The sequence below is a fragment of the Dreissena polymorpha genome, chromosome 10, assembly GCF_020536995.1.
Source record: "Dreissena polymorpha isolate Duluth1 chromosome 10, UMN_Dpol_1.0, whole genome shotgun sequence".
In the NCBI taxonomy this organism is placed as follows: Eukaryota; Metazoa; Mollusca; class Bivalvia; order Myida; family Dreissenidae; genus Dreissena; species Dreissena polymorpha.
Window position 1 is genome coordinate 46,947,856 of NC_068364.1, and position 13,528 is coordinate 46,961,383.

Here is a 13,528-nt window from a genome sequence, read left to right on the forward strand (position 1 = left end):
TTATTGTATCAGTTGAGAGCAATTTTGCACAATTATAACAATAGCATATGTTATTATTACGCACATGTATTTAGATCCTGCAGGAATGATTGTCATTTGCTTATACTACTTTTCATTCGCATTGTTTATTACAGATAATCGTCACAATCGTCACTTGATTAACATCACGAAAGTCGTACATCATATCGATACTTCAATGTAATCGACATATTCGTCATAGTCTTCGCATCTGTCATCGTTGCCAAGTGAAGTGGAAACGTGACGTGTGTATTGCAGTATTTTCCCTCAAAACGTTTATATTGTCGGACCTAGAAAAAGTCGGGTCCGACTGGCTCGCCACACCAAAAAAATCGCTAAACTTGCTTATGTAAAAGCAATTTGACTAGTTTGACCCAGCAGGACTGGTAACTGTATTGTTGATAATGTCAAGTGAACGTGACCTGTCATACGATGTCTCCCGATCGTAACGTCGTTACGTTTTGATTTAAGTCATGAGTTTGTTACTCGCTTGGGTTTTTATTTTTCTGACATTGTGCTTTTTTCAATCAAATTGCTCATATTTTAATATTTCAGTTTATCAATGTAATTGATGTTTTAGTAAAGTACATTTATGTAAAAAATATAATTTAGATCGCAGTAATGGAATCCTTTAATTCACAAAATATCCTGTGACTAAGATTTGAACATTAAAAATTGCCCAATAGGTCACGTCGCACGGGTAGCGCGTGCGGTTAGATGTTTTCTCAATTCTTAACATAACAGTATCACCTTTCATCCGTAAAAAAGTATCTACGCACTATTAATTGATGCACATTTCTTCAAAAATTTAAGTCGTTACGCTTCCATTCTAATGTTTAACAAAGTGTTGCATAAGTGAGCGTGTTTAGATGTACTAAACACAATCAGAAGGCTGCTTAGAGTTTCGCCGATCTTGGTACCTAATATTTACGAGGTTACAAAGGAGTCATGCAAGTGAATACGCTAACCAAGAGTCAGTGGCTTCAGATGAGGCACTTCGATATCTACCATACTCTTGTTTTCAATGGACGATGTAATATTTAAATAAATACACCATTGTCAGCAGTGAATTCCAGCAATGGACATTAAGAAACATGACAACAGAGATGTAGAAATTTGAGCTATTCAGTGTCCACATTCCAAGTTCATTGGCAAGTGATAGTTAAGGACTATTAGCATTTTTAAAAAGATTTTATTTCGTATAACAATAAATCACAGAGTGAATCACATACCTAAACATAAACTAAATAACTATTTTATCCATTTAAAGTTTAGTACAAACTTAAACCAACTTAATATTAATGTTTTTTTTACTTGAACAATCACACCAAAATGAATGAATAATATTTTTTAAGATTTTCTGTGAACACTCACATTAAAGGAAGCCTTAATTGTATTAGAGTAAATAACCAATACTTTATCAATTCAATGAGTTTTGGCAAATCCACCAGTCATTAAAAAAGGACTTACTTCCACACACAAAATCTTGATATATATTCAATACAAAAGGGCCATAATTCCTAAAAAAATATTTCAGCTACGATTCCTTCCTTAATGATCACCGACATAAAGGCCATTCATTTGTGAAAGTTTTATCATATTGCGCCAAGAAGTTAAACAGGAGTTAAGTACTTATATTTGGGCTATATATTCTAAACATGACACATTTTCAAAGCGTCATATAATTCAACCAAAACTGGTCAGAGCTTGAATTCCTTTCTGAGCAATAATCTTTATATTCAGGTAATTTAGCTGTGAAAGTCTAAGCTTAATCGGCCAAGTAGTTAGAGGAGATAAAAAAACAAAATTGTGGAACTATATATTCATTATTGGAAAACAGACATAATTATGCCCTTAATTGTCACAGCCGGAAATTCTTTCATTACGATTATCTGCACGTTAAGGTCATTCAGCTGTTAAGAGCGAGATCCACCCAGTAGTTAAAGAGGAGTTGAAAACACAAGCTTTGAGACTGACAAACAGACGCACGGACAAGTGTAATGCTTAATGCCATCTGCAACGTCTCAACCAAAATATTGAGGTGCGTAAGTTCACATGCTGGTACACGTGCTTTTAAAGTTTCAGCCCTTTAGCAGCAATACTTTAAAAGTTACGTGCGTTAAGAAAATCGCACGTGCGGAAAGAAAGACAGTCAGACAAGGGCATATCTATATGCCTCCACCCCAAACTTTTGAAAGTGGGGGCATAAAATGCATAATTTATGATGCAGTTAAAACATACTTTAAGCACAGCTAAAAGCATATAATTGTCTCACTTTGTTTAGCGAGATTCTTAAACATACATACATTTAGTTTAAACCTTTTTATTTAAACATACATACATTTAGATGTGTGCATTCAAACATGTAAAAAAAAGAAGCAGTGTGTGTTTTTCGTCGTTTATATAAAAGTCTCACTCGTTTAGAGAAATACTGATAAATGCAATGCCAATGCACGCAAAACATGCTAAAACATGCACTTTTTGAGAAGGGTATATACAAATATAATTATATATGAATCAATTTTCTAATAGAGGTAATTTTAATATTTTCAAAGGTTATTTTTTGCTATATGTTGTATAGGAGAATTTTATCGAAAGGAAAAATAAGGAGACCCGTTTCTGAATTCTGCATATCATTGTTTTAAGAAAAGTAAATGTTAGTTACTATGTATACAAATCAGTTTTATTTTATTAACATAATATTTCAATTATAATTACACAATGCAGCTATTAGTGTTCTTCTGTTAGTTAGAACTACCAAACTATTCCTTGTGCAATATTTTTGTTCATGTTCAATAAAGAACATAATTTATGTTAGTGTGATTGTTAATAATGTGTAGCCCAGAACCCATTCAGTTGTAAACATGTGACATAATTCTTACAATAATCATGTTTGTGTGGCATGTTTCTGTTTTCGATTTTCATCGCAATTTTCATATCTTAAAAAATTTCTTAGACTCATTCACACTCTGTCATAGGAGGGCAGATAAGGTCTCTGGTAGGTGTCCTCTTGGCAGCCACAAGTCCAGGGAACATGTCGATACATAAGGAAAACGGGTCACTGCGTCTTCTTGCGTGAATAAATGTATGTCAATTGGCTTTTGGAAGCCACAGCGGAAATTTGCTTGCTCCGAAGGACAGCAAATCAGACATGGCTATGGGAACTGTTCCATCTGAATAATAAATTGTTATGTGTCAAGTATTTATCAAGGCAAGCAATATGCATCATAACATTATATAACTAGTTCTAAAGAGCCGTATGTTTTACATACTGAAAGTGTTCACATTCACTGTCTCTCACAGCCGGATAATCCGTTATGACTCTTGATAATGAATGCAAACGCTTTTATTTGTATACTTTTTCTGTTTAAAAACAACACCAAAACATTAACCATCACATCAGAAGATATACTCAGATTAACTTTAAATATAGCTCGGGCATCCTTTTTGTGCACTTAAAATAACAATGCCTTTAGGGGATTTTCAAGAAAATGTGTAATTAATTTGAATATATCAGTGTCTGTTTTAACTTTATATTATTTTAAAAAATCAAAACCTTTCAAACCAACATGAACTTCATTTTTTCAATCTGTTTTTAATTTCATTTCGCAACATATTTTAAATATTATTGGACTTACATGTCATAACATGAAATATTTTTACTGACTTGTTCCACAACATTGCTTAGAAAAAACCCTGACAAAACACCTCAATATTACAATTGCACAATCGCACGCGCTACCTATTCTGATCTGATACCTGTTTTGATTTGTCAGCTATTACGAGCGCACGTCATATCTATGGGAAAATGCGTCGAACCGCTTGCCATAATGCTGTCATGCAAGCACTGAACTGAAGCTTTCGTTTGTTGTTTACTGTACAACGATGGTCAGTTAGTGTATTTGGGAACCAATTAATCAGCTTGATTTTTGGGTCGACACTTGATGGCAACTTGATCCAATGCTGTATACACAGCCTTTATTCCTATCTAAACGCAAGTGCAGATAATTCTAAAATTATTCCACATAATAAGTTGATAACATTTTACAGTTTGATTTAGTTATGTAGCTATTATTGTTTATGATCGTGAATAAAGCTTAAGGTTAAAAGTGGACTTTTAAAAAAGATTAAGATGTATAGCATTTGCGATTAATGTATTTGTGTCTAAACATAGAGGTTTGATAGTTTCACATGACATAAAACACTTCTAACATATTCACTAAAAAATAAAAACGTACTTGTCGTGTACTTTTGTTTGCTTTTTCCCGGTTTCCGGAAAAATAAAATTAAAACAATATTAATATCTTTTCTTATCCAATTTAGAACTTTAAAAACGAATACGTGTTTTACATAATCTGTTCAATATAAAGTGAAACAGTTTAAAACAAACTATCTTGCATATGAATATCGGTATCATTTTGCTTAAATAATGGTATTTCAGAATATCTACGACCATCCCGTTTAATTATCGTATGCAATAAAATCAAACATGACATAATGTGAACACATCGCATATATATTTTAATCCCGTTTTTACCCCCTTTTTATATTTTATTTTGAAGAGTAGAATCCCGACGACAATGACTAAGATAAGCATCACAACCCCTCATTAGATGACCTTAATCATTGACAAAGGGATCGATACTGCGATGTATTTATCCTGGTTTGCGTTATCATGCGGACCTTAAGTGAGTTCACCCTTACATCATGTCGTTTTATGTATATGTTCGCGATATGTATACTGTACCATACAATATATGAATGAACATTAATTATATAAACAAGGTGAACACAGAAGCCGCTAGAAACGGCAAAGTTAAGTATATTAATCTTATATATGTGTTTGCTCAACTTGTATATGCGCCAAATCGGATCATAACGAATGCTCAAATACGATGTTACGCTTGAGTGTCGAGTGAAATAAAAAAGCACTGAATAAACTAGCTGATACTGATTGTTGTGTGTTGAGACAAGTTCACTGAGTCTTTGGCCTTTTTACAGTGCAGAACTACACACTTTGCCGTTCCTGTAATTTGTTCACAAGTTAAAGATAAGCAATGACATACATTTAACGCAAACGCTCCCTATAAATGCCAATTGAGTTAAAGTCAAGTAGCTGCAGGATACTTGAAGGTACGTCCAATCTCTATTCATTCTCTTATCTATTTAATGCATTATAGTTTCCTAAACTCGTGTATGTCATATACATGATATATAAGTTCATGTGACTTCATATTTTCACTTTTTAACCTGGCATCTTCATATATATGTTTCGATAGCATTTATTAAATATATAAAAAGCAAAACTCTTCAATTTCGTGATAAGTAAATATCTATTTCAGAAATGGACCTTGTAATCCTCGTTGTGTGGTTGTTTCTTTGCTTCGATTCAGGTATTTGACTCGTTGCAAAACCTAAGCTTATTCCGCTGTTATAAATGTACATTAATTAAACTTAGATTGATTAAAACAACGACGATCTTTCTTTAGAATGACGTAGTAACAGTCCATATGGCAACCCAATCCTTGATTGTAAAGACGCAATCGCTCTTCCTTTCGCTTTTTTTGCGATACGAAAGTGTTATAGAGTATTAACAGTGTGCATTATAGTGTGATTATTTGGTGGTTAGTGTGCGATTAAAATCCTCAAGGCTTTCCATCGACCGTATCAAGGCGATGGCGCAAGCTTTAATGACGTTTATTTACATTTAATTACGCTTGTGTGTATTTTGCTGTATCATAGTGTTACTTGTGTGTGTAAAAAAACCTACACAAATTTATATCATGTAAAAATGTATGTCTTTCTAGAGTTTAATTATTAATAAAACTTTAAAATATAAAGCATATACACTATATTTTATCTTATCTTTGTTTCAAATAGTTAAAATAATAAAATCATGTTATTGTAAGGTCACGATTTTTGTAGTATGGATGTTTGAATGCGTTTATTTTAAACCTATTTATTTTAGTTCGATTGAATAGAAAGCCAAAGGCTTATTTGAAACGCTCTCAAGTCCGTTTCCTGGGACTAGAACCAGTACTTGAATGAGTTTAGTGAGTTATTTAAAGTTCTGACAACGTATTGCTTGATATTTAATATTTAAGGTAATCTTTGAGGGCAATCAGAACAATTGCATGATAGATCATGGCATTTTAAATGAGTATGATTTATTAAGAACAAACGCAAGCATGACTTCTCTTTTGCATCTCCTTCTGAATATATCATTATATACAAATTACACAAATACATGATACAACGGGGAAGCATTATTTGCGTGTAAATCTTTATTTGATTAGATAAAGCGTCTCAGTCATTAATACAATTTATAGTTTTAAAAAGATGGTGTTTTAAAAAGCTCTTAAAAACAAACATCAACGACCTAAAAAAAGCTATTGGTATTATGATTATGTTATAAACTATCACCGACATATTTTGAATTATTTGTTCCAAGCAACTGGGACACACTGCCTAAGCTGTACATCTATGCCTAGTAGTTTCCCATGTGTAACATCTACAACATGTTCAACTGGGCAAGTAAGTATTGTAATCCGATTTACACTCCTTAATTCAATAAAAACACATAAACAATATCATTTGAATGTGCATTACTCTGCTTAAACGTGAAATTGTGTCTTAGGGTGTACCATAATTACAAAACTTACGTGATGCGATCCATTTTTGTTTTGCTTCCAGGAATGCTATGCTAAGTACTTGTTGAAACCGAACGGAACGATTAATTACGAGTTCGGTTGTCAGGACAGTAAGGTTTGTATTAAATTCGATTTCAAAATGCAATAAACACCCGGAGTGTGTGTGTGTGTACATATTTTAATAATTGATATATATCTAAAAGGTGCACACAATTCTTACATGAGCAGGTAATGGTACAATGGCCATTGACAAATGATAACTATATCGATGTTTTTTGCCTTAGCCTTTCAACACTTAATTATTCAACAAAGCATATTGGTGTTTTAGTAAGTGTTAATCTTTCTGCTATGAAATTTCTTTCTATGTAAAGTCCATTGAACTAAGACCAATAGTTTTCTGGAGAGGTCCATTGCTGTCACTCCAGTTGTAATAACGATTATTATCGTTTTAAATTTATTGTATTACGTTGTGTATGATATTGGGAATGTGCCTTACTAAAAGTCAGGTCGACTTTTCTCCTAAAAAGGTTAATGCAATTTATGAAGCTCTCTACACTTTTATACTATGTTACAGACTTGCCCCGGTCATTCAGGTACCCATGCGTTAATTGGCAAGCGTGCGACTGGCGATGTCGAAATATGTTACAAATGTTGCCAAGGAAATATGTGTAATCAAGGACCAATTTGTACAGGTTTGTGTCAATATTTACTGCTAATCGCTAGCAGGCATTCAGATGTCAAAACATATATATGTTACATATACATGTATAGTTATGTAACTTAACTTAAATGGGGGACGTTCGTCGATTGTAGTGAATAAATCGATACCCTTCCTCATGTTTTTGTATAAATATTGTGGGGCTTAGTAGCCGTAACAAATCAAACAATTTAAACCGTATTTGACGCGGTACTACTAAACAGAATTACAATTATGCGAGAGTGTCATAAACGTCATATCGTGTGTACTAGGAGATATATAAATGCGGTAATCAATGTGCAGGATTCACACACTATTAATTTTGAAAAATCTATCGTAATCCGTTCAATAATGTTTAACGATAGTGATGCAAAATATCATGGATTGTATCATGATCGCAATAACGTTTGCCAAGTTCATACAATGGAGGAGTTTCGTAAATAAGAGTTTACATTGCTCTGACTATTATATAATATGGTTAAATGTTTAATTTTCAGGTTCTTCAACATCTGTCCGGCCAATGGTGGTTCCGACAACTGTGACTGGTAAAAAAAATTGATCTTTGAATAGTGAGACGTTTCTGTTCCGCGATGTCAATGTGAAATGAAATCGAATTGCGACAAAGTTCACATATATAATCAAACACAGGTCGCATCTTTGCTTTGTCGAACACATATAACCACAAACGCATTTTAAAAACAATATAGGCGATACTCGCATTCGATGCTAACTATTCAACCCCATTGCAGGAAAACTTGCACTGTAAAATCTATACGACGATGAATTTGTAGTTTGGATGCTGATTACCAAGTAAGCAAGTACCGTTTATTGTTTTCTCGGAAGTACGGAATAGTTCACTTCCGATTGCGTATTTTTACATTTCTATGTAAGGCGGCTTTGAGGGCGTATCATTTATGTTTCAGTTAGTGTGACCACTTTGTCAACACCAGATCAAACAACCCTAACGACCTCAGGTTTGTCGACCTACTTTGTTTTTACATTTGATAATCTTTAAAGTAAGCTTAAAGGAACTAAAGATGCCTTGCGTAGGTAAAAAGGTCTAACAAGGGCAATGACGTCACACATCTGGAAATAGAATGTCTTTGATCAGATAAAGTATCGTGGCATAAATGGTATCAAAATGTCCCCTCATTGAACTCACGGCAGCGGATTTTGAATCCTCTTGTAATGCAAAACGGGTAACAATTAAATGCATTATGGTAGATATATTTTCTTGTGTTGAGCTTAAGTAGCTATAAGATTGCTCTTATAAATCAAAGCGCTGAAGGCACTGAATTTGTTCGCTGTTGTATAATCTTAGACGCAACTCAGTTTTCAAAATTATGTTATAGCTTTATATATCGCTAGTTTGAACTGATCACAACCCATTCACATTTATAAAGAGTGTGTCTTAAAACACAGGTCGAAATGTGTGTTTTTTTTTTTTTCAAATCATTGATACAGCTAATCAGTGTGCACAGGCTAATTTTATTTGACATGCATTAAACACCAGAGAAGCAGTATAAAAGGGCCACAAACTCACAAAATGTCTACTTTTCAGTTGTACACTGGTGTGTAAACAGCAGAAAAATGATTATTTTCATAATATTTAAGTTTGTATTTAATATTTTCCAAAGAAATTTGGCATACATATACTTTAGTATACAAACAATATGTATGTGTAATTTGGTGGTTGAAAGTTATATAGTTATTGACTGACAGAATTTATTTTTTTGTTGTCAGCTTGAAATTCAAATTTCCCTGTTAATGCTAAGCACCGCCAACTTGAAAGATTATGAAATTCTCTCAGCCAGTAGCTAGCAAATGCCTCAAATCAAGTTTACATCTAAATACAGATTCAACAGTATACCAAATGCTGTCTGCCCAAACACGTGTTTCTATCTATAAACACTCTAATCTTAGCAGCAAATCACTGGCAGATAAACCCAGCCTACTAGTTAATGTTTGTTAATATTTTACCACCGCAAAATCAAGCAAGTGAGATCCGGCTTTTAAGCCCCGTTTTCCCTGAAAGCAGCCAATATGTACAGATTTCAATGATAAACACTAGACTGGCCAACGTTGTCAAACTACAAGTTGTAAAATACACTCTATGTACTGTACCAGTGAGAACAGGTTGATGCGGTGATTAAAGCAGACGTTTTAGCATTATCGTCTGCTTTACTGGAGTTATCCACACAGGCAGTCACGGGTTACGGTTCCTGCCGTACCTAAGCCCATACTGATCCATACTGATTTGCAAAATAGTGTCTGCATTATTTGTGAGCTTTGCTCACAAATAAAAATAACTTTTATTAACATGCACGTTTTTAGATAACTCTTTGTTGTTACAATGCTCCAAGGTAATGTAGCTGGATGCAATGTTATTAATGTCATGAATTATATTTCATGTGTTGCGGAAATCATTGTACTCGGAATACATAAACCTTTTACAGAAATGCATACAAAGTGCTCAAAGTGAGCTAGCGTAGTCCATGTATGTTCAGCGTCCGTCATCGTACATATTAACCGTGTTCCATGCGATGTGAATTGGTGTAATAGAATTCAACACTTGCAGATCGTATTCAATAACATTTCGTAAGAATGTTTATATCAACAATATCTATTTGCAATTACATTTGTTATAGGTGTGATACAAATAACTAGCTCTACAGTCTACTATTGGTATATTTTTACTTATTATTTTTTAGTATAAATCAGATACCCGCCATGTCAGATATAAATTAATACCTTGTTGACATTATGGAATCCATATTTTGTCGGATAAAATCGTGATACAATTTGGTAAATAATTAAGTGCGGTCGTAAACAAGTGCACCGGTTTACGTCTTATAAATTTACGAAGCCACAGTTAGGATGGTAACATTTACCATATGTCGGCTAAGTTCAATAAAGGCTCAGGTGCAGTTGACTTCAAGGTCACGTTATCTAATATGGGACTATTGTCGTACCATATACGCGCTTTTTATCATACACGGTTTTCTTTTCCCACATTTGGCAAACGAGTGATTTAAGGTTTAATATAACGAAAATACATTTTGCTCTAGTGATATCAGTTCTCCGACCGATTTAACCATATTAATCCCGCCCACATTTAAGATTAGCATGTCTCTATGCATTTTTCAACACGTGTTTAATTACGTCAAATAAGTTAAACTTACATTTGATAAATGTAACCAAACTGTAAAATCAAGTGAATCTTGGCAAGAAAATTTAAACGCGCTGTTAAAGGAAGTCGAAAATATTGGCGCCATCAGAAAATACAAGAACAGACTATTAACACAACGTGTTTTATTAATTAAACATCAGTTTTCAACACACATTGTACTGAATCGAATTCGCTTATATTCATATTAAGTTTCCACAAAATCTGCATGTTTTAGTAATAGAACATAGTGAGTGACGGGTTATGGTCAATAACCCATTTATGCCTAGCGTCTAGAAAAAAAGGCCTTGGCAAACAGCGTGACCCAGATGAGACGCCGCATGATGATCAGGGTCTGCGCTGTTTGCTTAAAGGAATTATAAAGAAATAAGAAATATTCTAAATAAAGAAATAAATATATCAGACATCCCTAATTTTGGAAATACATTGATCCAATTTAGAAGGATGGGAGAGTCCACTAGGCATAAATGGGTTAACGGTCGGCGCATATGCGTCGGTACGAATACAAAGACGCGAACCGCTTCTGCCTTAGTCATAATTTACTAAATATGAGTCACGTTCTGAGAAAACTGGGCTTAATGAATGTGCGTAAAGTCCGCACAGGCTTATCAGGGACGATACTTTCCGCTTTAATGGTATTTTTAGTTTCAAGGTATTACCCCCTTACCGAAAATCAAGTTTAGGCGGAAAGTGTCGTCCCTGATTAGTCTCTGCGGACTGCACCGGCTAATCAGGGATGACACTTTACGCACATGCATTAAGCCCTGTTTTCTAAGAACAAGGCTAAAAAATATTCGTACTTGCGTGTAATATAAACTATATTTTGATAAGACGGGCACATGTGTCATTGTGGAACGTGTGTTTATAGCAAATTAAAAAAATGGTTATGATAACTTCAGCTTCGAAGAGAAGATTCTTTAAAACAAACAGTTAACAATCTACATCAAGTTCATGCTCTATATGGCCACTGCAAATGAGCAGTGATTCCATCGGATCAAAATTTAGGTTATAAATCAATAAAACGTTTTATTAAAAAAACACATTCTAAAATGATAATATATTATGACAACTAATACGTCAATTATGTCGGACTTATAACTTACAGAGTATATGCCACAAAGTACACTGTTGAAATCAGAATTGCGTACAATGCACATTGTGTTAACCACGATCCTTGGAGCCCTAACCCTAACCTTATCCTTGAAGCCAATTGAAGAGTAAAACATTTATAAAATATAACTACGTCATTGGCAGTGAAAACGTTTTCTACATAGTATCTAAAACAAATATATAAAACTTATCGATTACGTTTTTTATATCAACAATAACGAGTGGATTAACCATTTACTTTAAAAAAATTGACATCGTTCCTTAAATGGAGTTCACGGACGTCATACGAATATGTAGTCTAATTTCAACTTTAACGTTAGTGATTTAAGTGAGTTTCGTTTCTGTGTTAACCCATTTATGACTATTAGACTCACTCATCCTTCTAAATTGGATCACTGTATTTCCTAAATTAGGGATGTTATATTATTTATTTCTATATTTAGAATATTTCTTACATAAATTCCTTTAAGCAAACAGCGGAGACCCTGATGAGACGCCGCATCATGCGGCGTCTCATCTGGGTCTACGCTGTTTGCCAAGTCTTTTTTTCTAGACGCTTGGCATAAATGGGTTAAGTAACACATAATGTGTATGTCAGTATTTCAGACGGGCGGGTGTTGCAGGGGTTACAGTATTAAATAATATATAGGTCGTTGTCTTTCTGCTGTCTCAGAGCTTTTGCGAATGTCTTCAAATATTCCTTAAAGTTAAGCTATATATGCCGATTGACATATAGATATTTGACGTATGTGTAGATAACATAAATGTTAGTATAATAAGAATGCTTAAGATATGTGTAATACTGTTGCTTGTTCTGTAAATATAGATCTGAGCTACATATATTACAAGTGTTATTTTCAGGTGGCGATATCTGTCTATCTTGTACAGATTCCCCTTTCACACGAGAATGTCTCTATACTGTGAACTGCGAATCACATGAGGTAATGTTTTTTAAAGACGGCTATCGTTTTGTTACCCCACTAATATTGACTGATAATTAATGTCCAATCACCATGTTTTATTAGTACTATTAAAAATTTATAATACAGTACAACATGTTACATGGACTGCATATGTTTGTCATGCGTTTAGAAAAATTAAGGTCGATTATGATGCCCTATGTGTAAGAGCATAGTTTTTGTTTTAAAATAATAACACATTCTTTCTTTACAGTTCTTAATTGTTGCTTTACGTAAGTCAATTAATAACCATCCAACCATACACTTTATTTGAAATTGAAAACTGATTTGAATTGCTTATATTAAGCCTTATATAATAGAATATTATGATGCCCTGTGTGTAAGAGCCCAGTTTTTGTTTTAAAATAACAACACATTCTTTCTTTACAGTTCTTTCTTGTTGCTTTACGTAAGTCAATTAAAAACCATCAAACCATACACTTGAATTTGAAATTGAAAACTAATTTAAATAGCTTACATTAAACCTTATATAATAGAATATTAATTGCGTATTGCATTAATGTGTTTTAAAACTTCAGAGTTGTTATGCTGACAAATTCGATAATCCAAATGGGGACATCGTTTTCAATATGGGGTGTCGGGATAGACAAGTAAGTAAAGAGTAAATCAATTATTATTTTAAATCTGTGTTACATAGATTAACGTTTTTTTAATGATAATTGGTGTATGAATACATTTTTGATTGCATACTTGCGGCTGTTAATATAAAGTATGTCCTGGGAACGTCAGCGGATTTTCAGTTCCTTTATATTTAATTATTACTTATAGTATGCAGCTCAAGTATCATATCGTCCAATTGGTGCAAACATGTACTTTGTGCCTTCTAATTTAAATGTCGCATGGTACATTGTTGCACCCAGGGGGTGCTAAATTCTATATTCTTTGT

The 13,528-nt window shown here is 33.6% G+C and overlaps 1 protein-coding gene across 2 annotated transcripts in view; it reads left to right on the forward strand.

Moving 5' to 3' along the window:
• Nucleotides 1-5,040: 5,040 nt before the first annotated feature.
• Nucleotides 5,041-13,528, forward strand: part of LOC127848505 (uncharacterized) — a 30,757-nt gene continuing 22,269 nt past the window's right edge. For both annotated transcript variants that reach the window (XM_052381006.1, XM_052381007.1), the window contains exons 1-9: nt 5,041-5,151; nt 5,361-5,411; nt 6,470-6,552; nt 6,712-6,783; nt 7,243-7,360; nt 7,863-7,910; nt 8,289-8,339; nt 12,524-12,603; nt 13,161-13,232. In XM_052381006.1, the coding sequence (XP_052236966.1) occupies nt 5,109-5,151; nt 5,361-5,411; nt 6,470-6,552; nt 6,712-6,783; nt 7,243-7,360; nt 7,863-7,910; nt 8,289-8,339; nt 12,524-12,603; nt 13,161-13,232 (618 nt within the window). In that variant the 5' untranslated portion in view covers nt 5,041-5,108. The remainder of the gene's footprint in view (nt 5,152-5,360; nt 5,412-6,469; nt 6,553-6,711; nt 6,784-7,242; nt 7,361-7,862; nt 7,911-8,288; nt 8,340-12,523; nt 12,604-13,160; nt 13,233-13,528) is intronic.